The sequence below is a fragment of the Diorhabda carinulata genome, chromosome X, assembly GCF_026250575.1.
Source record: "Diorhabda carinulata isolate Delta chromosome X, icDioCari1.1, whole genome shotgun sequence".
Taxonomy (NCBI): Eukaryota; Metazoa; Arthropoda; class Insecta; order Coleoptera; family Chrysomelidae; genus Diorhabda; species Diorhabda carinulata.
The window spans coordinates 26,020,935-26,048,637 of record NC_079472.1 but is presented as its reverse complement, the minus strand read 5'-3'; the positions used below and the strand labels follow the sequence as shown (position 1 = coordinate 26,048,637).

General features: G+C 30.6%; 4 protein-coding genes across 5 annotated transcripts; 2 read left to right on the top strand and 2 right to left on the bottom strand.

Moving 5' to 3' along the window:
* The first annotated feature begins 28 nt into the window (after positions 1-28).
* LOC130901924 (poly(A)-specific ribonuclease PARN-like) lies at positions 29-13,512 on the top strand. Of its 2 annotated transcripts, none has more exons than XM_057813621.1 (12): positions 29-244; positions 296-488; positions 546-869; positions 1,320-1,602; positions 1,656-1,777; positions 2,474-2,592; positions 3,667-3,777; positions 3,871-3,940; positions 5,014-5,069; positions 5,125-5,211; positions 8,810-9,059; positions 9,825-13,512. In XM_057813621.1, exons 1-12 carry the CDS (start codon positions 226-228, stop codon positions 9,919-9,921), a joined length of 1,731 nt encoding a protein of 576 aa, XP_057669604.1. In that variant the 5' UTR covers positions 29-225; the 3' UTR covers positions 9,922-13,512. The 2 variants fall into 2 exon arrangements, with proteins under 2 accessions (XP_057669604.1, XP_057669605.1); XM_057813622.1 differs by having other exon boundaries at positions 46-244; positions 8,810-9,063; positions 9,825-10,027.
* LOC130902416 (zinc finger MYM-type protein 1-like) lies at positions 12,525-13,115 on the bottom strand. Its single transcript, XM_057814556.1, has one exon. The coding sequence runs from the start codon at positions 13,113-13,115 to the stop codon at positions 12,525-12,527; it is 591 nt and encodes a 196-aa protein (XP_057670539.1).
* LOC130901926 (autophagy-related protein 13) lies at positions 13,400-21,134 on the bottom strand. The gene is made up of 5 exons (XM_057813626.1): positions 20,502-21,134; positions 20,111-20,435; positions 16,075-16,309; positions 14,177-14,558; positions 13,400-13,651 (listed from the first exon to the last, which is right to left on the bottom strand). The coding sequence occupies exons 1-5, from the start codon at positions 20,643-20,645 to the stop codon at positions 13,457-13,459; spliced, it is 1,281 nt and encodes a 426-aa protein (XP_057669609.1). The 5' UTR covers positions 20,646-21,134; the 3' UTR covers positions 13,400-13,456.
* A 1,148-nt stretch (positions 21,135-22,282) lies between these two features.
* Positions 22,283-24,833, top strand: LOC130901928 (uncharacterized). The gene is made up of 5 exons (XM_057813628.1): positions 22,283-22,661; positions 22,762-22,895; positions 22,948-23,039; positions 23,290-23,506; positions 24,387-24,833. The coding sequence occupies exons 1-5, from the start codon at positions 22,525-22,527 to the stop codon at positions 24,791-24,793; spliced, it is 987 nt and encodes a 328-aa protein (XP_057669611.1). The 5' UTR covers positions 22,283-22,524; the 3' UTR covers positions 24,794-24,833.
* Positions 24,834-27,703: the final 2,870 nt, after the last annotated feature.

The following is a 27,703-nucleotide window of genomic DNA, read 5'->3' as shown; positions in this document are numbered from 1 at the left end:
TTGCCGACCGCCATATGCAATATTCCTTCCTTTACGTTAAATTCAATGAGCGGAACACACTACCTAGTGTCCCTGTCGATAGTGACATTTGTCTTAGTCTAAATAATGTTTGTAAGCCTTCTTTTGAACAATCAAAACATGCTCATGTTGTTATTTACAGTATTTACTCACTGTTAAATTAGAAAAGATAACTTGATAATAAGCCTAAAAATATAGATACTTACGATGGAAGTTACAAATTCAAGTAAGTACTATACGATTTGAGTTTTCATGAAAAATCATAAACATTTTTTAGATTTTGATTCACTTTTACCAGAAATAGAAAATGCAATCAATCACAGTTTATTTATTAGTATTGACTGTGAGCTTTCCGGCCTTACTGTTGTTAGGAATATCAATACATTTGATAGTCCCAAAGAATATTATGAAAAAATGCGAAACAATTGTAAGGATTTTTTAGTAATGCAATATGGCATTAGTATTTTTAGGTATATTTCAGATTTGATTATACCAACAATTTCATCTTTAATCTCATTCTCTTTTAGATATGACGAATCTGAACACAATTTCAAGCAAAGAACTTATAATTTTTTTATATTTCGCCGACCTGTTAATAAAAATGTACCTGATCAGCGTTTCCTATGTCAATCATCAAGTATAGATTTTTTAATTGGTAATGGTTTCGATTTCAACAAACTCTTTAAAGAAGGTATTTCTTACCTGACTGAAGAAGAAGCCGAAAGATACAAAGCTAATGTGGATCAAGCATATCAGAAAGCTTTAGAACTAATTGAATCAAAACAGAGTGATGAAGGCCATGATAGCATTCAAATATCTGATAATTCAGTACAATTTGTTGAAGATATTAAGTAAGTTATAAATAATCAAAGTTTGGGTACAATATTTATATGTATCCAATAAAATCAAATTTATATTAACTTCTGGTTGGAACTGCATATGATATTTAGTATACTCCATGAGAAATCCATGGACTGTTAATTAAATGCAATAATTTTTTCTACCTGCTACTTACATCAACAGTTACTGAACTTGTACTCATAAGAAATATTTAAGTGATAAGGTAGGTATATATGAATATAGAACCATGCTGAGGCTCCTAGTTTCTAGCATAGCTCTTGAAGCAAGCAGGATTTGTAACATTTTATAGAGTTTGTAATAGGAAATGTAGATAGAATTGTGAGAGAACATTTATTTAAACAAATAAGTTTTGGGGATTACCAATAGTATTTTAAATATATGTGGAATTCAAAGGTAACTAAAATAATTGTATCAGTGCATACCTACTTATTATTTTGCAGATCAAAAATAGACAATTTCCTTGAAAGTGGTGATAAGGAGTTACAACTCCCAAAGTGCAATGCCTATTTTAGAAAGTTGATTTATCAAACTCAAAGAGAATTATATTTTGATCGAATTTCTTTAGAGACAAGACAAATAGAGAAAGATAGAATACTCTTTGTTACTAAGCTTAAGACTGCAGAAGAAGAAGCACATCTTGCAAAGAAAAAATATGATGAACACTTAAGAGAAATAGAAAATTTTAGGGGTTTTACAAAAGTTATGAAGTTCATTATCAAATCTGTAAGTTAAAAACACATTCTGTAAATTATTGTGTATTAGATATTCCTTTTTAGGGAAAGTTAGTTGTTGGTCACAATGCATGTTTGGATTTCTTTCATACTATTGATAAATTTTTGATTGAACTTCCAGTATCTTATGAAGATTTTAAAGAAATTAGTCATTCCCTATTTTCCAGGTAGGCTTACTGATTATTTATTTATTATTGATAGTATGAGTAACGTAATATGCATCTACTGAGCGCAATATGTATTTGTGAGCATAGATATTCTTTTGGGAGGTCATAAAAAATGTAGGTATGTGCAATAGATGGATCAAAGCTTTGAGATAATGACTGTATCCTAGAACAGTGTAATTGAAAGCACCATATCAATACTGATAAAAGTGTAAAATAGAAAACTATATCAGTATTAGAAATAATAAAATAGCATCAATAGTGTAAAAACAATGTGTAAGAGAAAAAGTTGAAGAACTCATTATCTAACATTTATACCAGTTTAAAAAACTGCATTTTTTAGTTCCTCATCAAATATTGGTTCATCTGCCATTACTTCTCCACTCTTCATCCTCCAAAGCATCCATTGTATTATCAATTACTCACTGATATGATTTAGTGATTCTTCACAAATATTCCCAATTCCCTTTTTATGTTTTAATTAATCTATCAATATTGATCAATTATTGGTCATTTTCACAACAAATGGAATTTATTTAATATGCAAAATCCTAGTTCTCAATATTTTCACAAGAGTCTCTGATCTCTGCTTCCATTTCTCAAGGTTTTAATATATTTTATAAATAGTTTTTAATTGTTACTTTATTTCCCTCCTTATCAATCTGCATATTTTCAATAATTTTTTCTGGTTGATTCTAGAGTATTGGATACCAAATATATGTCAAGCAGAGAACCTTTCAGAGATCTTATTCAATCAACAGTATTGAAACAGTTGTTTGTTACTTTATCTGAAAAACCATTTGGACTTCCAGAAGTAGGTATGTAAATTTATTTTATTATGAAACCACAGAAACAGCTACAACCACAAAAAGTTGGCGACAGGGTTGTCCTTATGCATAGGCACAGAACTTAGGCCCAAGGCTCTGCAGGGGGCCCTTTAATAATAATAATTTAGGGAATGAATTTCTTTATAAAATATATAAGATGGTTCGGCAAAATCGATTATAATATCATTAAAACATTTTTTATCTAAAAAATCAGGCTAAATATATCAATAAAAAATTGTTTCGATAGGAAATACTGCACAAATTTCTTTTTTACATGAATGAAACATAGCATAAATTTCTTTTTTACATGAATGAAACATTGCATAAATTTCTTTTTTATGTGAAACTATACATTACTTAATGAAGCTAACGAATTTATTTGTTTCCGAATACCTGCTTTTAGAAAAGGACCCCACTCTATGTTTGACCCTAGTTAAGGTAGTAGGGCATATGATAAAAAATATGATCCATTACTTGTCTTTGTCTTTGTTATATATTATAAATTTTTAATTTATAACAAAACCTGGAGCTGAATCATGAGCTTTTTCAAAGTTTTCATACTCTTCTGTTTAAAAATAATATTTATTTTGAAATTTGCATATCTTTATATACATATTCAATACATATTTCTCACTCCCATCACCATTACCAAACAACAAGTCAATTTGAGCTGGCATATATATTTAAATTCTCCATTTTGCATTTTATTTTTGAGAAACTTTTTTTTACTTGCTCTCAATATAATTCAAATTAAAATATCATATACATCCCTTACATTGAAGAATCCTTCTTTGGTTATTTATTTATTTTACTAGTAGATGGATTCTTTTATTTTCATAACTTATTTCTGCTGTTGATGCTCTTTCTTTGGAGGCCCTTGATATATCTTTTTGATAACTGAGTTTAAGTTTATATTATGCTCAATTTCCTCTATTAGGATTACTCAAGTTTTTTTGTTTATTCATATTCTTTTCACATTTCTTTTACTCTTTACTATTGATGTTCAGATAATAATTTAATGTCTAATGATTATTAATGTATTATCTTTTGTTTGTTGTATTTTAGTAGTGGAAGAACCTGGAAGAGGATATGATGTAAATGATAATAAGGAACATGAAGCTGGATATGATGCATACATAACTGGACTCTGCTTTTTGGGAATGTGGAAACATCTAGGTTAGTGTCTCTTGGTTCAATCACATTCACTACTACTTCACTTTTGGTTTGTTCACCAGCTGGTATTTTAAGGATAATCTATTTTTATTTTAGGTTTACTGAATAACAGAAGCGATCAAAAAACATTCCATAGCATGGATCTTTTGGAACCTTTTATGAACAAGTGAGTACACATATTTACAAGTTGTTGAATATGAACAGATTGCTTGTAATATGTATTAACATTTAATATAATCGATCAAAGCTGATTATAAAAAATAACAATTTGTTGTTCTAAGGAGAATTTGTTACGTTTTCATCATTCAAAAATAACGACCACTAATAATTTTAATTCATATATTTATATTTTAACAGATTTCACAGATATACAAGGTGTTACATATTTATTTACATTTACATATTTTACTTTTAACCTAAAAAATAGAGAAGATACAACCATATGAAGTAGTGAATTAAGAACCTTATTTTTAGGAGTTATTATTAGACATGAGGATAATTAATTACATGTTCCCATATGAATGCAAGGAAATTCATTGTAGGGTCAGTGGGGGTTATTTTGTAACAAAAAATCCAAGGAAACATCTCTTTTTTTCTATGATATTAAAGATCAATAAACGTGTGACATAAAATTACCATCACTTACCTTTCAAAACTACCTTTTATGGTAATATTAATAAACTCCAAAATATGCACATAAATAAAACCGCTTGACATATATTTGAAAGTAGTGTCTTTCTTATTATTCAGTGTGAAAACAAAGGATACCTCTATATTTATGCAAACTACCAGATCTGTAAATTGATGAGGGTGTGGTGTATGGTTATATTGAATGAAAACGATGTACGTTTCATGCCGACTCCAGTGATTAATGTAAATAACGACTTACCACAATCGGAAATACAGGGTGGAAAATGAACGACATCTAAATTACTGGGTTTTTTTAATCAAAAAACAATTTACAGTCAAATTCAATACGTATAAATATATTAGTTATAACTAACAACTATATACATTCATATTTTTATATGACTAATTATAGACCTTGTTTGTTTAGTACATTCCTAAATGTACCATAGCTAACTTTTAAATGTTTAACAATATTATGTACATGATTTTGGTTTCTATTAACCTTGTCCTCAACTCAGTTTATATTGGTTTTTTTGATCTTCGGTTTTAATAACTACCGCAAGAGTAATTATGGATCACCTTATATATGTATTTTCATAATGCTTTTAGGTTATTTTTAATGACATTGACTGATAATCAGTATATCAATTTGGCTGGAGAAGACAGTAAGCCTAATATAGATAAATATTGATAAACTATTTATATATTATTATTTTTTAGTGGCAGTTTCTAAAGACCACGTATTTTATCTAAAATTTCCAGAAGATTGGAAATTGAATAATATTCAACAACTGTTCAGCCCATTTGGTAAGTTATATCTCATCGAATTCATATTTTTCATTTATTTATGTGTCATATTGTGTTAGTACAATATATTTTGTAATTTATAGTACTAAACGATAAACTACTTTTGTTTACTTTGCATATGATTTTATTGGGATATTCCCTTGCAATCTTGTGAATAATTTTTATAGAAGATCTAAACAGTAATACTTGATGGAAAGGCCATTGAACACGTTATTCGATAACATTAATACGAATCTAGTGCTCTATTACAAGTTTAATTAATGAAGGAAATTCTGAAAATGTCAGTATTATTTATTACCCTTTGTACTCTGTTGTCGCTTCATTTGCGATACGCTTATTTATCTCAGTAAGCTTAAATTCTTAAATAATTAAAAGTGTACGTTTGCGTTCCAATGTGTGTGATTTGCATTTTATGTTTATACAATGGTAAGTGTTTCCTATTCTTATAATTATTACATTATAACCCCTCGTGTAGTGAAGATGAAAGCCGAAAATTTTGATGATAGTTGTGAAATAAGTAATGTGGAAGATGAACTAGATTTTGTGTTACATGGAGATGATTTGAGTGAAATATTACTAGATGACTTTGGGACAGATCGTGACGTTATAATAGTGAGAAAAAAAAAGAAATCAAATTATTGAATCGGATTCAGAGGAAGAAGATGCACCACCGGCAGACACCAATACATGGAGTGATATTCCCTTCCCACGACTAAACTTATCAACGGGAAATAAAGTTCAAGGGCCATAAATATTTAATATTAATGAACCTGTAGAATTTTTTAAGTTGTATTTTACAGGGGAGTTGGTGGACGAAATTGTATCAGAGACGAGTACAAACCTCACCAACAAATTATGAAAAATGAAAAAAAACTCTGATCAAAATTTAATATGGCATTCATGGTGCTACACTAACACGCAGGAATTTTGGGCTTTTATCAAAGTAATCTTTAATATGGGTTGGTCAAATTTGCAAAATTACTTGTCAACAATTAACAATACAAAAATACCTTTCTTTTCAAATGTGTTTACCAGGAATTATTCCATCAATTGTTCTGGATGCTGCATTTATAACCGTAGATCAGCAAAGGAGAGATGTAAGAACTGGTATTCAACGAGTGAGTAATTTTTTGGAATATCTAAATGCAAAATTCGCAGAATATTTTATACTATGGCAAAATATAACATACTCTCCCAATAAGCTAACTAAATGGGGAATATGGATATACGTTTTGGTAGATTCAGAAACTGGATTATAACATTCTTCCATATTAGAGCAGTATCACAACAAATTATCTATTGAACAACGTACCAGGTGCTGAAGGATATCACATGTAAACAGACATACTAGCATTGTGCTGGCGGAGGAATTCCTAAAAATGAAATGCCAAACAACAGGTACTATCAAAATCTAAGATTTGGTGTAAATAAATAGATTGCTTACAAAAAGGAACAACAATGATATTGCCCTGGATGGATTAAAGAGTCGTGATGTTGTTAAGCTCCACTGGATTCATCACAAAAATAAGATGTTTAAGAGGTGGTAAGCAACAAAATGTTGAAAATCCTAAAGTAGTTGTTAACTACACGGGGTCAATGGGTGGTGTCGATCGTAGGGATCAGTATGCATAAATCTATTGTTTTCTTAGAAAATCACTCAAAAGGTGGAGGAAATATTTTTTTAGAGCATGCAGATGTCCCATTTGAAGTTTGTCAAGTGTTTAGTCGATCAACTCAGTGGAGTTCCGAGAAGATCGATCCACCTGAAATCAAGAAGCTAGGCTTGACAAAAGACTTCACATATTACGTAAGAGTAAAAAAAGGATATGAATAGTTGGTTTCAACAGGCAAGAACGAGGCCAGAGACGAAAAACTGGAATTTTCTGATACTTTTCCCGATAAACCTCGAATGATTTGAAAAATACCATACTTTGTGAAATTTTGAGCCTCAAGTTTGTTCTTTTAGCCTCAGATATAAGCCACAAATGATTTATTACATTATATTTTTTTTGTTCAACCCTTATTAGCAATCAAAACCATAACGCTTCTATAATGTAGTAGGTTGGCTCAGGGGCCTGTGGATCTTCTTAGGGTCATAAGGTCTTTTCCAGTCATAAAACCTCTTTTATCATATGTTACATCAGCTGACCAGTTCTTTTGGAGTTTTCTATAAGCAAGGGGTTCTAAGAGGGGATGGAGTAAGGGATTACTGTGTCTACTAACCCTTTATGGTGTTTTGTGCTGTGCCCTGCAATTACGTCTTTTATAAAGCAGATTCTTAGGTCTTCATGTAGAGTCTGGTATCATGGAGTATCAGCTATCATTCGTAGTATTTTGAATTGGCTTCTTTGTCTTAAGGTAGTATTCGTCTTACTCGCACATTCCCAAAATTGGATGCCATAAGTCCAAATAGGTTTTATGACAGCTTTGTATATGAGTATTTTGTTTTCCAAAGAGAGTTTAAATTTTTTATCAATTAGCCAGTGTAGATTTTATATTCTTAGGTTAATTTGTTTTCGCTTTTTGAAAATATGTTGTTTCCATGTAAGTTTTGAATTAAGGTGTATTCCTAGGTATTAACTACTAGTGGATTGTGAAATTTGAACGTTATTAAGCGTAACTGGAGGATATTGGCCTTTTTTTAAGGTAAATGTTACTTGGACGGATTTTGCTTCATTTGTTTTGATTCTCCACTTGTGTAACTAGGTCTGAACGTTGTTTAGTTGTGTCTGAAGACGCTGTAACTGGATTTTCCTGGATTGTAAGTTTAGCTGTATCATCTGCAAATGTTTCAGTGATGATTTCGTCATTAGTCGGTAGGTCTGCTGTAAATAGCACATATGGTAGTGTTCCCAATAAATTGATCCGCATTTTTCTCAAATATAAATACATGCACTTTTTACTAATATAACTCTGGAGTTACTGGTTTCTACTATTGCTTCTAAGGCTGGAGTGCAAAGGGTTAATTAGTTAGTAATTTCAAACTTTTCGTTCAATTTATTACAACGTTACAATGATACTGATCTCATTTTAAGACAAAAATTGGTGTTATTCTCATTTTTGTTCGAAAAACTAGAAGGAAAACTTGGATTCAATCGATATACTCCAATATTTAGGACAACAATTTAGATTTAAAACAACAATTCCACGTTTTTTAATGAGTCTGCATTTGTAATATTTTTTTGAAAAATTGTATAAATGACTTTCGGTTTTATCCTTTGTATTTTATTCAATATTTAGAATCTACTTTAAATGTGATCATAACTTTCAAAACATCATTTGACTAAAGGGTTAAAATTTTCATGTATAATAAACTTAGTGATTAATAATTCATTGTTGAAAACAATCGAGTTCAAGATTACCAGCATTGTCATATATAAGGTCTATAACTTTCCAAATTGTGCAAATTATTTTTTCAAACCCCTTTTTTTCTAAACCTCGATGAATTCCACACTAAAAAATAGGGGGCGTTCATGCTTACAACCCTATACTTAATTTAAACGGTTTTCGTACAAAAATTTGTAAAAACTTAAACTTATTTATTAAATATATCTGATTTTATTTTAAAGAATCTCATATTTTATTTCGATTTTTTAAGGTAACATATTTGTCTCATGGCTCGATGACACATCGGCGTATATAGGGTTGTATAAAAAAGATCAGGCCAAAATTTGCTACAAAACTCTTAAGGGGGGCAACGGATACACAATCCAAACATTCGAAAACAGAAAAAAACAATTGTCGGATAGTAAACTGCCGTCAATAACATCATTGCCAATAACTTCAAAGAAGAGAAAAAGCTCAGAATCTCCGGCACCTAAAAATAAGAAAAGGGATCATCCTGGAATGTAAGTAAGTAGATTAAGTGTTGAACAACGGTCACATATAAGTTCTTAACTTCGTAAAAATTCAGTTGTTATTGCGTGTGTGTGTGTGTGTATAACGTAAGTAGAAGTTTTCAAAAGTCTTCATATTCTGATTAGAAAGTGAGTATCTATAATTTATTTCGAGACTTCTTCCAATCTACTAGTGTAAATTTTAATAAAACACAATGTTAAATGTTTGTACTCAATTACACGTAATTGAGGAGCACGGGCCTCTCCATTTAGTTTAAGTTATTAACTTCGTTCATTATGGCAGATAAGAAAAGTTCCTTAAAAGATACTTGTTACAAAATTGGTTAAATATTTTGTACAAAAATTATCGGGACAAACCTACGTGAAATTTTCATTTTGATTCCCCATTATAATTTCACAAAATTCCATTGTTTGATATTGTACTTTATATTTCGTGGTTATTTGTATTATGAAGCAATTTTTGGTAATGGTGTTGATCTATATGTATAAGTACAAGTAAAACAAAAGCTAACCACAGACAGATCCCCACCCTAGCTTGTACTGATGCTTAGTGATAATTCTATTGAAATTTATACAAATAGATTGAAAGTAAATAGGGTATAGATCACACATTGATATTCTTATGTTGCTTAAAAGATTTTTTAATACTGCGGATGTGTTGATAGTATGTAAAATGGGACTTTAATTTATTTAACTACTTATTGATAAGAATGAATATTTGAAAAATCATTTTTATATACTGTTATTTTTTTTCAGAAATAAAGCGTTGAAAAAAATGACGATTGAACCTGAATCAATGGTCGTTGAGAAATCTACGAATAAAACATTCAAAGAAGATGACAATTGGACGTGATTTAATTATCAAATATTTTTATTCATAAATATTTACGGTGTTCCTTAACCCGATTTAAATGAAAATTACTTGAACATCTTCGATCTATATACACTTAAATTTGAGCACAAATGCAATGTTTTAAGTCTTTTGAGAAAATCGGTTTCCCGAGCTCTTGGAAAATAATAGGGGTTTGAATTGTTTTTTCGAAAATTTCTTTCCAATTTCACTTTTAAACAAGTATCAACGACTTCATTGACACTTTGAAATACTTCAACAAATCAATGAGTCTCTTGATGTCTATTTTATTTAGAAATACTTTGCATGAATTTCCCTTGAAATCTGGAGAGCCATGCGTGATCTCACTACTTGTACTTGTCCACTTTGAAGCATCTGGTTGAAACTCTCGAAGCATGTGTGTGAATAATATATTTACAACACCTAAAAGTAGGTGAAGCTCAGGAGGTGAATCATGTCGAGAAATAGTCTATATTTATAAAATTCTGAGCTTTTTTTATCTGCTCCTGCTTCAATCCAGTCTAGATAATTTTTTGTTTCTCCAATTGTTCTATGAGGGCCTAGTTCGTGAAGTTCATCTTTTTTAGCATAACACCACGTACAAGGATAGCAACTTGCGTGTATCACAATGCCGACTAGAATATTTGCCAACTTTAGATCTGTAGCAATCGTTCCATTCCACAAAAATTATTGATCCACAATTTTAACCACAACATCAAAGCATTTGTATAAGTTTCTCGCTGCTATAGTTGAGATGAATAACTACTTCACACCAGAAGCTTTAAATTTTTTCGATGTTATTTCTTCACTATACTTCCGACGTGAGTTTGTTTGTGCTGATTTATTTATCTCTGAAGACTGGATGGACACACATAGTTTCACAAATCTACCTCTACCATCTATGCCGAACTTCAAATGAGTTTTTGGCATTTGTCGTTTAGATTCAACAGTAGCTATGAAATATTCAATGTTATGACAGTAAAATATTGTTTCTTCAGATATTTTTCACCGTTGTTCGAATGTATACTCGAGAAATCTACTTTTTCAACAACAATTTATCGACGTCATGATTATGATGCAAAAGTTCTCTTTCAAATTATGTTTAATAATTTCACTATTTTTAAAAGCGTTAGCTATTGCGCAAGTTGATCTCAGGCTAAGATTTAATGTTTTTATTTTTTTAAAAACCTTCAATACTAAGTAAATATTGATTGAAAAATGTGTTTGGTACTTTTATTAAAATATATTTTCACTGGTTTACCCCTCATCTGAGAAAGTGATATGATTGAATCGTTTTTTTCGACAGAAATTCATTGTTTATCAGCTATAACATGTTTTATTAATGAAGAAATTTGTTTTTTACAGTTCAAAGTACAAGATTCATTCACAGCTTTTTAAAAATTGGTTACAAGAGATCAGGGACGTATTTATACCTTTTCAATGGGGGGGGGGGGGTTTAACCACTGATTTTTGTTTTGCTCCCCATAGGCTAAAGTGAGCTAACCGTATTTTGGTTTTGGAGTACCTATTAAAAAAAAAAGTCATGCCAAAAAATTTATTAAAACTTAAGGTACTCATTGTTACAAAATTAAGTTCATTCTTTTTCTTCTTTCAGCTAACTTATTTATAATTTCGGAGGCATTTAATTTTATCGCGATATTTCGATGCACACTCATAAGCGCGAGGCCTGTAAGCCTCTCGTCTCCCATTCTATTTCTTAAGTACGTTTTTAGCCTCTTAAGAGTGGAAAAATTGCGTTCAGGCGTGGCAGTTGACACTGGAAGTGTCGCTAAGATTTGAAGAAGCTTCTTAACCGTTGGGAAAAAGAGTTCGTCACACCCGTCCATAGCTTCTAATACGGTAGAGGGTTTTTCCTGATTAGACCAATGATTGTGCCAGAGCTCATACTCGCTTACCAAACCTTTTATTTCCACTTCACTAAGAAATGTTGCTCCTATCCCTACTATACATTTCTTTGCTGCTTCAGTATTTTGAGTCTGGTTAGGCAGAAGCAACTGAATTCCTGAAATTGCTTCTTCGTGAGACTTAAAGCGAGCATCAAGCTCGGTGGTTACGTGTTCGATAAACGGGTAGAACACATTTCGTCGATAATAAACTTCTGCAGTTTGACCTGGTATATTACTGCGATTTATTTGTGTACCACTTACTCTTGGAGCACTTATATCAGTGGAACTCAACTTTCTTGCTTCCTCAAAAAGATTTGAGAATTCCTGTTCATTACGTAGGTTCTGCAAGGTGGTTTTAATTGTTGTCACATAATTGCAAGTATTAGCTAAGTCAATATTGACTTTTTGCAGGACACGGTTCAAATTTGATGTATAAAAGAAAATTTTCTTTAAAACTATCATTGACACTATAAACTGGCTATTTTCCATTGCGACTTGCAACTGGTAAGCTTGGGTTGCTACTTCCCTTTCCGACTCTTGGAGAGCTTGAAGTGTAGCAAGTACCACGGGAAACATCTCGGAAAACCTTTCAACGGCTGTGTGTTTCTCCGTCCAGCGTGTCTCACAAAGCGAGATAAGGGTTGAATGGGGTGCTCCAATCTCGTCCGCAGTTTTTTTTAGAAGGCCATCTCGGATTGCTTATTGTCTAAAGAAGTTAATTATGCTTTTAATAGTCCCGATACAGTTTCTGATTGCAGGGATCTGGCAAGAATGAGCCAAAACTAAGTTCAAAGTATGAGCTGCACAGTGTACGAACTGTGCTCGGGGATATTTATTCGTAATTATGGTTCTTACGCCTTTCAACCGTCCGCTCATCACAGCGGCTCCATCATAGCCCTGACCAACTAAATTCTTCAAATCTATTCCGAATGATTTTAGCCTTTGCATGATCGTCGAAGCTAAAGCTGCAGCTGTAACGTCACTAACATGAACAAATTCAAGAAAGTCTTCTCGAATAAGAGCCTTTCCAGAAGAGCAGTCAACATAGCGAAGGCAAAGTGACAGCTGTTCATGACGTGACACATCCTGAGTTTCGTCGGCAAGTACAGCAAAGAAACCTGACTGTTTGACTCTACCTATTAGTTCCTCTTGAATAGCACTTCCACATAATTCAATTATTTCATTTTGAATAACGGACGATGTGTACATAGCCCTAGTATGAGTACTTTGAGTAAGTAAGTGATTTTTAAGAACTTCATCACCAGATCGTGCTCGAAAACGAAGTAGCATCTCTTGAAGAGATGCTTTGGAGCATGAATGTTTGATTCCTCGTTTAGTTAAATAGAAGCATTTACCATACCACCACGGAAAAACAATTCAAACCCCTATTATTTCCCAAGAGCTCGGAAACCGATTTTCTGAATAGGTTTAAAACATTGCTTTTGTGCTCTAGTTTAAATGTATAGGTAGATCGAAGACGTTCAAGTAATTTTCATTTAAGTCTAGTTAAAGAACACCGTTTATTATCTATCTAGATCTGCATCTATGTAGATGCACAAGAAAGAAAAGACATATTCTGTTAAAATTTTTATTGTAAAATACAAATAAAATCTCAATAATATACTTTCACATTATTTACTGTCCGACTGAGAAAATTTTTCTAGTATTGCATCAAATTCTGGCGCACGAGATTCCCAATAATCCAGTGTACTTTGAAGTTCTTCAGCAGTAGGCACTCTTGGATTGATAGAGGGTGGATTTTTAACCATATGATAGAATCGTCCCCACTGAATCATAAAACTATTGCCACTACAAAAAGGTGGTTCCTGAAAAAAAGTTTCAATTATAATTTAGTTAACACAAAAAAATCAGAATAATGGGCTAGTATAAAAGTTCATTATGGTTCTCTATTTTACCTTTTCGATCCCCTTTCTGGTTCACAAACCCTTCTAACAGTAGATATTGGAACTAGAGAATTTATACAGTATTGAATACTTTTATCAAAGCATCTTGAGAATTCTTCTCTATTATACTTTTTTTGATAGATATTGGCCTAACATCTATTAACATTGCGGTCAAAGAAGTCATGATTTATTTATTTTGATCTGATTCAGTGAAAAAATTTTTTACACAAAACTAAAAATTTACTTAAGGGTATTAATATAGGAATCCATATTAAGAGCTAGTAGCATCATAGTCATTCTATCATTTACAGGTCTTTTCTCCAAAAATGGAAGGCATGGATTAAGATCAATTTTGAACATATCTTCAATAAATTATTTAATAGAATCTGATATTACTTTGGGTCTGGGAAGACTTTTGCAAATAATCATAATATGAATAACAATTACCCATTCTGTGTAATCAAATGGATCTGGTGGTTCTACTGATAGATTATTCAATTTTGCTGCCAATTCAGTCACTGAGTTTCCGTTAGCTTCTTGTTGACCATTATCGTCATTTTTATCTCCTATATTTTTGGTTTCCACTTCTGTTGTACTGGTTTCTATATCAGTCATCTTATTTTCCACTTCTGTTGTTTTGTCTTTTTCGATCTTGGCATGTCTTTTTTTTCTTTTATACACCCCAATGGATTTCCAAATGTCCTTTTCTGCTTTACGGGTTTTATAATCAGGGAAATCGGAGGCTCTGAATTCTCTCGTTGTAGCAAAAGGAAAACGATCGTTGCGTCTCTCGACTTTTCTTTTCAGTCTTGCATAATATTGCTCCTCACTAAAAATAAACAATTTGGTTCCGAATGTTTGACTGAGTTATAAATATTTAACATTAAACATTTGCAACTTGAGAAATAAAAAGTATAATTTTTTTAATTAAATCAGATTTTTCAAAGTTTAAACTTATTTTCTACTTCTCATTGCCAAACTGGTATGATAAACATTCATCATCATTGAAAACAATTTCACAATAAATTACTTAATAATCGATAGTAAACAAACTCTTATAAACAGTGTAATTGTTATTGACAATTTTACTTGATTTTTAGTAGTTTTTTCTTCTTCAATATATCAGTCACCTTCACAACTTATTTACTGATAGTATTTTAAAATAGAGTAATAGACTTTTCATTAATTTTGGTTATCAGTGAAATTTAGTTCATGGCTAATTTATTTATAAAATTAGTGGAAAATTTATTAGAACTGCATATTCCTTATGCATTTATCATATTTAGTTAAATATTGACACATTAAGTTAAAATAAATGGCGTTTAAAAAATTTTATTCATTCATATTTAATGTTAATTTGTAGTAACATTTGAACTGATTATAATTTATCAAAATAAAAGGAAGATAAATGCTATAAGAATAGGGAAGTGGCAATAATTTTAGTAAGATTTAAACAGAGTGAGGTCACTATTAAAACAGGGCACATGATAAAGATTTGGGGCCTTGTATACACTGCGACCCAAAGGATCTGTTGGGTCCCCCTTTCTTGCTGTGATACTGTAGAACCCAGTGTTCACTGCTCATCCATTAATCCCACTCCTTTTAAAAATTCTAGAATGTGTGATGGCTTTAATTGCCAGAGATCTTCATCTTCTATTTCATACGCACCCAGGTGTAGTGCTCTGGGGCTCCTTAGGAAATCATAAATGAATATGACTTTGAGAAGATAGTTGACACTGAATAAATAAATTTTGGTATATTGTTGATTTCTTGTGATATTGAAAAAAAAATTTATCAAAATCCAATTTTTAATCTTTCTTTGAAAAAAAAATGAATAGATGTTGATGATAGTAAAATAAATAAAGAAAATTATTGAAAAAATGGAGTTGAAAATTAATCAAGAAACCGACATTCCAGAACTTATTTTGCCAGCTATTTATAAGAAATTCAGAAATTTGCCTTTACAATTAGTTGAATAAAATTTGAAAATTCTTTAAGAAAAATATGCATGAATCAACTAAACAAAATCGAATGGTTGATCCTGAAATTACTTGATAGGAGCAATAAATGAAAACTTTTAGATAGATATATACATAAATAAAAAGATCTAAAGATTCGTTTCATATAAGTCTAAAGTCCCCATATCTTCATTCCACTTATCTTACACTCATCCAATCCTAAACAACTAAATTTTACATTTTCAACTTTTAGCAATATTGAAAAAACTCTTTGATCCTTTGTTTTTGTTAACATATGAGAACCTTACCTCTGATATAAAACAATAAAGTATATTCAATGTCTTATAAAAAAATTTAGTGAACTATTGTAACTTGAATACAACTTACTCTTCACTGCTTGCACTTTCCGAGGTTGAATGATGATAAGAATAATCACTATTTACATCAGATTCTTCAAGTTCTTCTTGTGTCTGTTTCTGTGTCTGTGTTTGTGCCTGTGTAGGTGAGATGGTCATTTTCGTGCGATATGCAACTGAGAGACTTAATGTACCAATCGGGGTACATATTTGACCAATTTGAACTTGGTTAAAATCATCACCTAGGCACTGAATCAAAGGTTCAGCTATAAAATAAGAAGAAAAATTGATTTATTTTCATATAATAACAATTATGATTTATTATGTTGCACTATTCTATGTAAGAAAATTTGACTAGAAATTACATGATCATAATATATTTACAGTGCTTTTCAATTTTATTTTTTTCAACAAAATCTGCTAAAAATTTTGTTTATTTCTCGATAAATTCAATATGGAAGAATTGTAAGGGGCTTGTTACTTGAGTATAAATATTTATAAAAAGAATATGGCTTTGTTGTTTTTTAAAATATTCTCCATTATGATCAATACAATTTTGCATGCATTTAAACAAATTGTCAAAGCATTTTTCTCCATTCCGATTGAGGTACCTCCAAAACATGTGATTTGAATGAATTTTCAGGTGTACAAAAACGTTGCCCTTGCAATTTATTTTTGATCTGCAGGAATAAGAAATCATTGGGTGCCAAACAAGGGCTGTACAGTGGATGGCCTATCAATTTGATGTTGTAACTGTTAAAAAAATTTTTGTTTCAACTCAACTCATTGTCGTGGTGGAGAATGATTTGTCTTCTGCGATTGGTTGTCCTGATTTTTTAAACACTTCTGACAAACAAATGGTAGTGTACCAATCAGAATTGACCGTTCTACGTTGCTCTAATGGAACGGTGGAGACATGTTCAATTATTTCGAAGATTTGGAAAGACAGACTTTTGTTCAGTTTTGGAGTCACATTCATAGATTCATTTTTCAGCGTTTCTTTGCACCAATTATCACGAATATTGAAAGTATCTGAGTGAAACTAATGCCCAAGTAGGCCTCAATTTCACGGTATGTCACATGACGCTCTTGCAATATTAGTTTACGTACAGCATCGATGTTTTCTGGCATATTCACATATCTCAAAATTTAAGTAGCAACCTTCGTATGTGAAGTAATAAAAGTACATATTTTGAGCAATTACTTTTATAGTTCAAAAATTAATAGAAATTTTAAATTATCAAAATGAATTAAGTGAATTAGTAAATTTTATGCACTCAAATTAAATTTTAACATTATTTTTTCACTAACTTTGGCTACAGAAGATTCATGATGAAAACTATTTTATTATCTAAAAACTTGAAATAGCAAGTAAAATATCTCACATTTTCAGAGTAATGGTAGGAAAAAAGTAATTGAAATTGACTGTGTAAATTGTTACATGATAATGTTTCTCAACTTAAAAAAAATAGAGAACATAATATAATTTTTGTTCCTGGCAGATTATAAAAATAATATCCATCTTAAAGTAACCTCTCATCTTCATAAGTATTTATCAAATTTGGAGTTAATATTTTTTAGACATTCTTTTACCTAGACTATATTTTTTAAAAGTACCTACAAAATATTTGAATAATTATGAATGAGATATAATTATTATAAACAAACAATTTTCCTTGACTTTTGTCGACCATACAACTGAAGGTCACATTCCTATTCTTTTCAATACTATAGGCTTTTTCCGTTAAAGCTATTACTTCCTTCTAATTTACATATATCCTATAAGAAAGTAGTTATACTTAAGACAAATGGGCAACCTTGTTGTTCAAGGTAAATTATTGCTGTAGAATAGTAATTTTAATGCTATGATGGAATATGGTCGCTAGAAATTACATTTAACCATGTTTTGCGATAATAAAAACTTTCATTGATGTACAAGAAGTGACAGTAACAGTTACTTTGCATTTTGCATAATTTTCTACTAGGCCAAACAGGATTACAAAATATTTGTTGTCTATGGAGAAATGTGATAAAAAATATTGATAAACTTGCCAAGAAACTATTAAGCGGTGGTCGGAACATCCCATTAGGATTTAAGCATAAAAGAGGAGAAAGGTGTATAGTACCATTTTAACTATTCTGTGACAGATTAATATTGGAATAAAAGTAATTGTTATAGATTTTTCTTATTAAAAGGTTGTTATTCAAATTATGACGGATGTTTACATGTATTTTGTGAAATTAATTTAAAAAATTATGTAAATTCATTTAAAAAATGGATGTGTTACGTCAATACTTGGTATTAAACATTAACTTCCTTTCACATGAATTAATGTGACTATTTTTATTTAAATTATCAAGCCTGCAATACATTTAAATAGTGTAAATATGAATTAAATTTTTAATATTTGGAGAATTTCCTGCATGTGTGCAACTTTTGCAACCCAATTTTCATATTTATGATATCTAGTATAGTTCTTTGAATCAGACAATCTATATACATTAGGGACAAAGTTTCATAAGTATATTATATATATATATATATATATATATATATATATATATATATGTATTATTTGCACTCAATATCTCAATTTATATATGTTTAAAAAATTGAATAAAGAGATTTTTAATGTAACTTGATTATAACTTGTATCTATTTAGATAGAAAACATTCCACATAAACAGACTATTATAAAAATTTGTTATTATGCAAGAGATTATTTCCAGTAGTTTTCAATAGTTATTAATCATTATCACAAGCATTCCATCTATAATTTCTAGAATTGATTATAAGTTGACAAAGAGAGCTGATAGCGAGTTCATATAATATTATAATAGCTATACAGGAGGTATAATATTAAAACTGCATTCCTCAACAAAAAGGAGAAAGTTTACAAATATTTTAGTGAATAAAATATATGTAGGATTACATAAAGAGAAAATGTATAAAAGTATGCAACAAATAAAATTTTCAGGAGATGTAAGCACAGTCAGATTATGTCATGTTCAATACTTCAGATATTGATACAGTTTTGCATACAATCCAATCTGAAGCACAGCAGACCAAATTTTTACATTAAAAACAATTCAGAGCATTAATCAAGACCAAAATCCAAAACTACATCTACTATTCATGGATTATAAACAAGTTTAAGATACAATAGAGAGGGCAAAGTTGTATGAGGCTTTAGGGTTTTTTGGTGACCCCAGAAAACTTACAAGAATGGTGAAACTGACTTTGAATAGAACTGAAATCAAAGTATCATCTGAAGGAAAGCAATCAGAAAGTTTTCAAGGAAAAAGAGGGCTGAAGCAGGGGGACCCTTTATCCACTTTTTAACCTCACATTAGAGGTAAAGAAAAGTCTAAAAACAGACACAAGATTTGATCTATCACCGGAAGCACAAATTTCAGCAAAAGCAGACGATATTGTGTTATTAGCCAGATCCCAGAAGGAATTTGAAAAATATTTGGCATCAGGATCAATGGTGAAAGAAATAAATACGTGGAAATGCACTGGCAAAGGAAGAATCAGGTAGAAAATAGACCTTTCAGGATGGAAAACGAGAAATATCATTTGGAAAAGTTAGTCCTTCGACTATTTAGGTGTGCCCCACCATAGATTAATTTAGTAAATAAAATATTTTGTCTAATATGGTAATTTTCTATCAAATAAGTACTGAGATATTATATATGCATAAGAGTTATTGAAGAATTATTTAATTTAAAATATTTCAATTTGTACATGAATAAAAATTTATGAATAATGATTTTTTTGCTTTGTTAATCATTTAATTTTGTTTATTGTTTTTTTTTGGTGGAAGATGAAAACTCCAAAGAGCCTCACATCCAGAGTTGATGAGAATACTCCAGTTTTGTTTACTTGTAGCCTCTAGTGAACGAGAGTTTAGTTTACAATACCTTATTAATTTAGTAGCTTAGAAAGTCTTCTGAAAAATTTCCTAGATAACCTACAACTCTATATGAAAGTAAAAATATTGGTGTAAGATAGTGTAGATGTTGTGTGAAAACATTTGTTTTAACTTAGTGTTAAATATACTAACCTAAAAAGACACGATAACAAATAACGAAGGAATCAGGACCTTGTCTTCGAGAAAGTTTATAAGCAGGAACAGCTCGTGTAATAGATACAAGTGTTTTGAGTAATGTACCCATACGATTATATATTGTATGCACTATTCTTGTAGTAGGATCACATTGCTCAGGTAACATACTCAAACACCAATTTTCTAAAACCATGCGATCCCCTTCTGAAGTGCGTAATGAAATTTCTACACACAGGGGTAACTTTGATGACAGAATTTCACCATTCAAAACTCTTTTTGTTTCTGCAAGAACATCTGGTAGATCACTAATATTCAAATTGAACTGGAACAAATAAAAATATTATGATGAGTAGAATAACATACCGAAGGGCGGATTTTCGAATATTACCCAGTCTGTGCCTGTTGTTTGGGGCCTACAGTTTGTTGATACTTTTTCTCCAAGTCGTGACTGTACTATAATTTGGGTACACTTGAGTGCCAAAAACTTTGTGAATTTATCTAATTCTCGTTTTTCTAAGATGCTCAACTTCATTGTTACAAATATTTTTCAGGTTTATTTATTACACAAGCACATTTCAATTGGAATCTTTATTAACACTTTACATGTCAATGCTTTTTATGCCACAACATTTCTATCACTCCCACGTCAAATTCCGCACATAACATATAACGCGAAATAGAGAACAAGAACGCCTTCTTTCTCACATATATGTACAAATTCGTACTATTCTAATTGACGTAATTTTTGTTTTGAAACTTCTCACAGATCATGCAATTAGTATTGAACCGAGACAACGGAGTTCATAGAACTTTGACTTCGGAGGAAGGTTACGATATTGTCATTTTTTATGTCAATTTTGAAATTGTCATATTATTTTTACACAAGAAACTTCTTTATGTTTCAAATCGATATGTGAAAAAACTTATAAGCAGTTACCTCGTTGATGTTTGATGCAATTTTCCACATGTTTTGGTGCGATTATCTTATTTATAGGGGAGTTTTGTATTCGGTTGATTGATGTTAAGTACGAGTACGTTAGTCGTGAATTTATCAGAGTTTTGTGTTCCGTGTAAGTCTGATAAAAATCGAAAGAGTTTTATAAATCTTTGATCGCACACTTTTTTGTTTTATGTGTCATGTTACTTTATGACAAATATATTTTTAAAATAGAGGGTATTTTCGTTTCTTTTATTGATTTATCAAGTGTCATAAAAAATGGTAAATGTGGAGGTACTTTGTCTAGTTCCTTTTCAAAGAATTACAAGGTGTATTCATCACTCACCCACTTTTATATGTATATAAAAATTGTCATTATAATTCAAAACAAAAGTATAGAGAATAATTCATGCAGTTCCAATTCATTTTTCTTATCTTCATAAACGAATTCAATTACTTTTCTTCTAATAAATGTTACAGCTTGACACTTGATCACAGAACACAGTCGATTTAACAAATTTCACTTCCGCTACCGCTAATAAGCCATATATGTAATACTCCTATATGGACAGTTCTTATGGGAAAAACGTCTACTACTACTTCTTTTTTCTCAGCAAAAGGAAAGTGGCACAACTTTTATTAGAAATAACACTGATCAGATGGGATTTTCGATTCGAGTACAGGAATTCAGTTTTTCGAAAACCGATTACAATTCAAATTAATAATCAATTTCTTGAAAAACTGGAAACGCTTCCTTTGGAGTTACTAAAAACAGCCAAACGAATATAGAATCTTTGATACTTCTGCAATAACGTTTTGATTCAACTGTATGGTCAGCGTTGCCACAGGTGGTTCGAAAGCAACTTACTTCCTGTCTCCTTTTTATGAAATCTGACTCATTGTTTATGATTTCTTTCTTTATACTTCCAGGGATTTGAGTTTGATTTTCTTCTAGGTATCGCCTATTGCAAATACATAACTAATTAGATATCTTCTATGTTTGCAAGGTTCGCACATACAAACCTTGGTCCGTTGATGAGTTATACCTTAGAATCTCTAGAATCTTTTCCCTAATCTAAGAATTATAAAGATAATATAACTACAATAAATTCAGTTTTTGTGCTCTTTTTTTGAATAACCGATTTGACTTTTTTTGGATCTGACTCGTTCTTGTTACCAGCTCCACCTCTATATAAAACAAGCTGGTGGCAACACTGTGAATTGTCTAACATGAAGTTTTACACAAATGATCACAGATCACGTTTGTGGAAATTATGCAATATATTCAAAATTCAAACGTCAGAAATACCTTCAAGCCCAATAGCAATATGTCATAACAAGGAAATATATACGTAAGAGGTCAACAAAAATTGAACTCAAAATTCAAGGTCTACTTTTAATAATAAATGTTATATTTCAAAGTGTAATTAAATATAATACAAACTAGTAATAAAATGAAAAAAATACAGTTTACATGTCTTATGTATTAAGTTTTGTTACCTCGATAGGGAGCAGATCAAAGTTTCCTTTAAACAGATTATGCTCCATTGTTATTAAACATATTCATGGACCTTGGAAAACTAATGAGGTAGATGTAGATATATCTAAAAAGTAAGTTTCATATATAAATTATGCAATGATAACATGAAAAGAGTTAATGTAACCTAGAACTATCATAAGAAACATTAATAAACTCAACATTTTAATTAAGATTTTCAAGAAATGTGATGGCTTCTTCAAATACAAACCTTTTTAACGGAAAATTGGATAGATTCAAAGGAATCACTATCGATTCACAAACTGAACAATGCATTAATAGTCAAGAATTTTCTCAGAAATTACAAGGTAGGATATTTTCATATCTTCTCTTCGATTACCATATGTTTTACAATTTAAGGTTCTCTTTTAAATTGGAGAGAAAGTGGTCATAGAGGAATTTGGTTTAAAGTGCATCTAAATCAATCAGATTGGATTCCAGTGTTGGTCAAAGTTAGTATTATTTTTGTTATAGTATTTGTATAGTTCATAGAATGTATGAAAACTTTGTGAAGTAATATGTTTTATAAATTCAATTATATAAATTCAATCTAAATATCTGTGAATAATTTGAGTCCTTATTCCTTTTGTATGTTTAAAAATAAATAGATGAAAATAATTAATATATGTATAATTTTAAATAACAATTTTGTATACTTGGTGATTTACTAAATTTTTTAGTATACGTAGTAATTGCTTTTAGAATGGATTTAAATTTCATCATGCCAAAGAAGAATATGTAATGATGGTGTTATGGTTATCTACAACTGAAACAAGTAATATTCCTAATTATGCCCATACCATGTTAGGTGTTGGTGCTGTTGTTAGTAATGACAATAACCAAGTACTAGTTGTCAAGGAAAAATATTATCCAGGGAATATGCCACACTATAAACTGCCAGGAGGATACGTAGAACCTGGTAGGATTTTTTTTAATTCAAATAAAAATACGAATTGATATTCATCTTATTTTTAATGTTATTAATAAAAAATGATAGATTTTTTTATTTTGTAATATTGAATATTATCTTCAAGTCAAATTTAAAACAAATATCCATTGCAAACATTTATCATTTATGATTGCTTCAGTAATATTCTCACTTTTTTAAACCATAAATTTGAAAGTTTTACTCAAATTTTAAGAAAAAAATTGGACAGTACTTGAGTTAAGGACAAAAATAATATTTTTTCAAATAAATTCAAGCTACTAATAATTTTACTTATACTGGAATTGTGGTTACTTACTTGATTTAAAATGACTGTTAATATTTCAAATTAATTCTTCATATTATTAGGGTTTTGGGAACGTGTATTAAGATGTTACTGTTATAACAATCTTTGATCAGCACTGGCATGGGATTGACTCAGTTTAGGGCTGTATTCATTCTGGTTTTCCGTAGATTAGCTCCACTGCTTGTCTTTAATGTAAATAAGTCTGAGTTGTTTTCAGTTTATAACTGCTTTATATATACTTTAACTGAATACCACTCTCTGAGGAAGAATATCAAGCCAAGGAAGAGTGTCTAGTAGGGGAAGTTAAGCTTACAATTGGATTATTTTCCTTTTAATTACTCAACCCAGAATGTATTAAAAATAGGTTTGTCCTTCAATAAATAAAAGAAGGGCTACATTTGAAACAAATATTCAGAAGATAATGTATAAAACACTTTAGTATACTTATTGGATATAATAGAAACAACATTTAGAAAGGGGGACATATGTAACTAGTAAAAAGTTAGGATTGTGAATATTTTTTCACATATTACTTTCAAATATTATAAATTATAATTATTATTTCAGGGGAAAATATTGTTGACGCTGCTGTACGTGAAGTATATGAAGAGACTAATATCAGAGGTGAATTCCAGTCAGTTTTGACTCTTCGGCATACCCACAAGGGCATGTTTGGTTGTTCAGATATTTATACAATAGTTCATTTGAAGGCACTTACTAATGAAATAAAAAAATGTGACCGAGAAATTGTTGAATCGAAGTGGATGGACATTTCAGAATATATGGTTCATCCTCATATTCACGAACTGAATAAATTTTTTCTTCAAAAATATTTAGATTATAACACAAAAAGAATTAAAATTGACTGTTTCCATGGTTATCATCCTGTAATCAACAAACCTTATACAATATATTCTGTAACTAGCAAAGATCGAGATCAAAATAATGAAACCATTGTTGTATCGAAAGATTAAAAAATGTCATCTTGAAAAATAAACTGTGATTGTTTCAAAATTAGATTGATTTATTCAAATTTATAAATAATTTATAACTGTTATTATTATTACAAATTGAATTTGTTGAGAAATTGATACATAATAATATTGTTTCTATTTGTTTAAGGCTATTTTTAAATAAAATTTATTGCAGTTGAAATAATAATTGAAAAAAAATATTAACAAAAATAAATCCCAAATGTCCAAATAACTAAAAAATGTTTATCCCGTCCTGGTACTTTGAAGTGATAATTTGAGTCTCGAGGAAGAAAAAGTTTACCAGAGCCATATTAGGAGACGACTGTGTTTTTTCAGATGTATTCTTTTAGTGATAAATTATCATTTTCAGTTAGCGATTACTAACTAGAGTAAAAAAAATTTTCACTATATCTACTTCGCTTTTGGGTGCACTGTACCATTTAGAACGTTTTAGTTATGATGAAAAGGTGTCAGCATCAGGGATATTCCAAAATAGTAACACATCAAAAACACAACATGTACATCAAAACTTTGAGATTCACATACTCAACAAAATTTCAAAATTGGAGAGGGAAGTTAATGGTGTCTGTATTTTTCTAGTGCTCAGAGTTGAAACTAGTAATTCTTTTAAATAGATGGTTATGACCTGGGGATTAACATGAAGTATAGAACATGTAGAAGTAGATTTGTCATATTTTCTAGTGGAGATTAACAAAGATACGACAAAGACTAATATTTGTGTTTTAAAATAGACTGAAAATGACTCAAAAATCCATTACTATTGATCTAAGGAACTCATTAAGTCTTCAAGAGCAATTGATAAGAAGATGATGCTAAATGTTTGCAAGTTGTGCATACTTTTTAGGTGTAAAATTGAGCATTCTCAAAATTCGAAATTTCTATTTAAAAAACTAAAAACATGTTTCGCTGAGTAGTTAAGAGTAGTACATTTATGTTTGTGAGCTTGTGTATCGTTGTACTGAGAGCGCATGATCTCTTGTATGTGTGGAAGAGTTCACGCGCACGACATGTGCCTTGACTGGCTCCAGCTCTATGTAAGATGTTTTATTGTACAGATGTGCCTTTTATTGTTCTTATTATATTATAAAGACTACTGTAGTCTTTACATCATAATAATGAATCTATACTGAACGATGTAATAACATACAAAACAAAATCATATTTTACTATAATCATCTATTTTACATAAAATTTAAACAAAATGATTATAACGGTTGAAGCAGCATGGCATACACATTGCAGGTCTCGTAGGGCACAAATTACAAAAGTCTCTAGTATCCCATCTGATGTTATTTGGCGAACATAACACATCTTCTTTGTGGACGCTGACGACAACGAGTAGGTGGAAATGTTCAACAACAGGTTCATGATGATCTTCAATTTGTTGCCTTCGACGTCGTCTAGAAAGTGGCTCATTTGCATCCAATCTTTCTTTCTCTTCTGAACGCCCTTCCACGGAAGAGACAATTACAAAATTTGAGTAGGTCAATAATGTCATATTTCGGTCATACACAATGTGAATTCAATATTGCACGTTGAACAAAATGTATTTCTAATTTCTTGAACAAGGTGTATAATTTACGGCAACAATTATAGGTATGTAATAATTGATCGGTTTCATCGACGCCTCGCATACACTGATTGTATTGTTGAATTACTGCGGGTTCAAAAATATTCTCGCTGACCAACTATAATATATCTCCCTCTTTCAGCAAGCTCCGCACTAAATTCTGCCGAAAGAACGTACATGTCTCTTTTGTCAAAATATTTTTAAATATTGGTTATTCTTCTGTTTTAAAATTAGTTCTTCTAAATAATTTTTTAAAAGAAGTAAGTTTCTATCAAAATGAACTACCATTCTTTCTGGAAGCGATTATCTAGCATTATTAACGTCTTCAGGAAGAGGAAACTAATGCTGACCTTGTCCAGTATAAATTTAAAAGCTGTACATATATCCATCAGAGATGCATGGACTAAAAATTTTTACTCCGCGTCTGGAGCGATGTAACTTTATATATTGTCGAAAATGCCAGCGCCCTTTGTAACATCAACGATTCATCAACAGCAACATTCTTATTTGGTTGATAGTTATGTTGAAAAATTCTCTCATGCGTTCTAAAAATGGTCTAATACGGCATAATCTATCATTTGCTTGTAGAGCATTTGGGTCAGCAAATCTTAAGAACTTTAAAATTGATAAAAATCTGTTTCGGCTCAGACCTTTCTCTCGAAACCATGAAGTATTTAGATTAACCCGTACTCCAATACTTTGAAATTTGTAGTTTCTTATGTAGGTCTATATTTAGTAGATATCAAAAATATTTTAATGTCGTTTCTGGTAACATCGCACCATTGTAGACAATGAATTTTAAAATCTATATGTGGTTGATTTGCAAAATATAATTAAGCTTTCGTAATCGTACATTGCACAATAAAATTAAACAATTCATCTAACAAAAAGGTAACTACACATCTTGTAAAAGATACGTGTTCATTAGGAAATATCTCAAGATTTGGAACTGCAATTCCAAGGAATTCTGGTACATTATCAGGTCGAGTATCCCCTAATGGATCGCCCATCATAATCCATGCATGTGGATCGTCATCAACAAATGAAGTGTTACTAAGGTCTGATAAAATTTCATCACTACTAGTAAAATTTTCACTTTCACTCTCGGATGTAATATTGTCGAACAAAAAATCTGAGTCTCAATTACTGTCACTCATGATTAGAGGAGAATTTATTACAGATATTTGCATAAATAATTTAACGAAGACTGTACTTCAAATCAAAATTTGAAACTATAATTCTTGAAAATCCGAATTTTAATTATAAATAAAATTAAAAACCATTGCCTTTGCTAGTTAGGCTGAAACCGGCCGCTTATT

Excerpts from the sequence above, each read along its gene's own strand:
- LOC130902416 (XM_057814556.1), bottom strand. The coding sequence starts at position 13,115 with ATGCTACTTCGTTTTCGAGCACGATCTGGTGATGAAGTTCTTAAAAAT.
- LOC130901924 (XM_057813621.1), top strand. Across the intron at positions 1,778-2,473 it reads AGTCATTCCCTATTTTCCAG|AGTATTGGATACCAAATATA; the intron begins GTAGGCTTACTG and ends GGTTGATTCTAG. Across the intron at positions 3,778-3,870 it reads GGGAATGTGGAAACATCTAG|GTTTACTGAATAACAGAAGC; the intron begins GTTAGTGTCTCT and ends TTTTTATTTTAG.
- LOC130901928 (XM_057813628.1), top strand. The coding sequence starts at position 22,525 with ATGTCTTATGTATTAAGTTTTGTTACCTCGATAGGGAGCAGATCAAAG. Across the intron at positions 22,896-22,947 it reads ATTTTCTCAGAAATTACAAG|GTTCTCTTTTAAATTGGAGA; the intron begins GTAGGATATTTT and ends TTACAATTTAAG. Across the intron at positions 23,507-24,386 it reads AGGAGGATACGTAGAACCTG|GGGAAAATATTGTTGACGCT; the intron begins GTAGGATTTTTT and ends TTATTATTTCAG.
- LOC130901926 (XM_057813626.1), bottom strand. The coding sequence starts at position 20,645 with ATGAAGTTGAGCATCTTAGAAAAACGAGAATTAGATAAATTCACAAAG. Across the intron at positions 16,310-20,110 it reads TTGTTATCGTGTCTTTTTAG|CTGAACCTTTGATTCAGTGC; the intron begins GTTAGTATATTT and ends CTTATTTTATAG. Across the intron at positions 14,559-16,074 it reads GAAAGTGCAAGCAGTGAAGA|TGAGGAGCAATATTATGCAA; the intron begins GTAAGTTGTATT and ends GTTTATTTTTAG.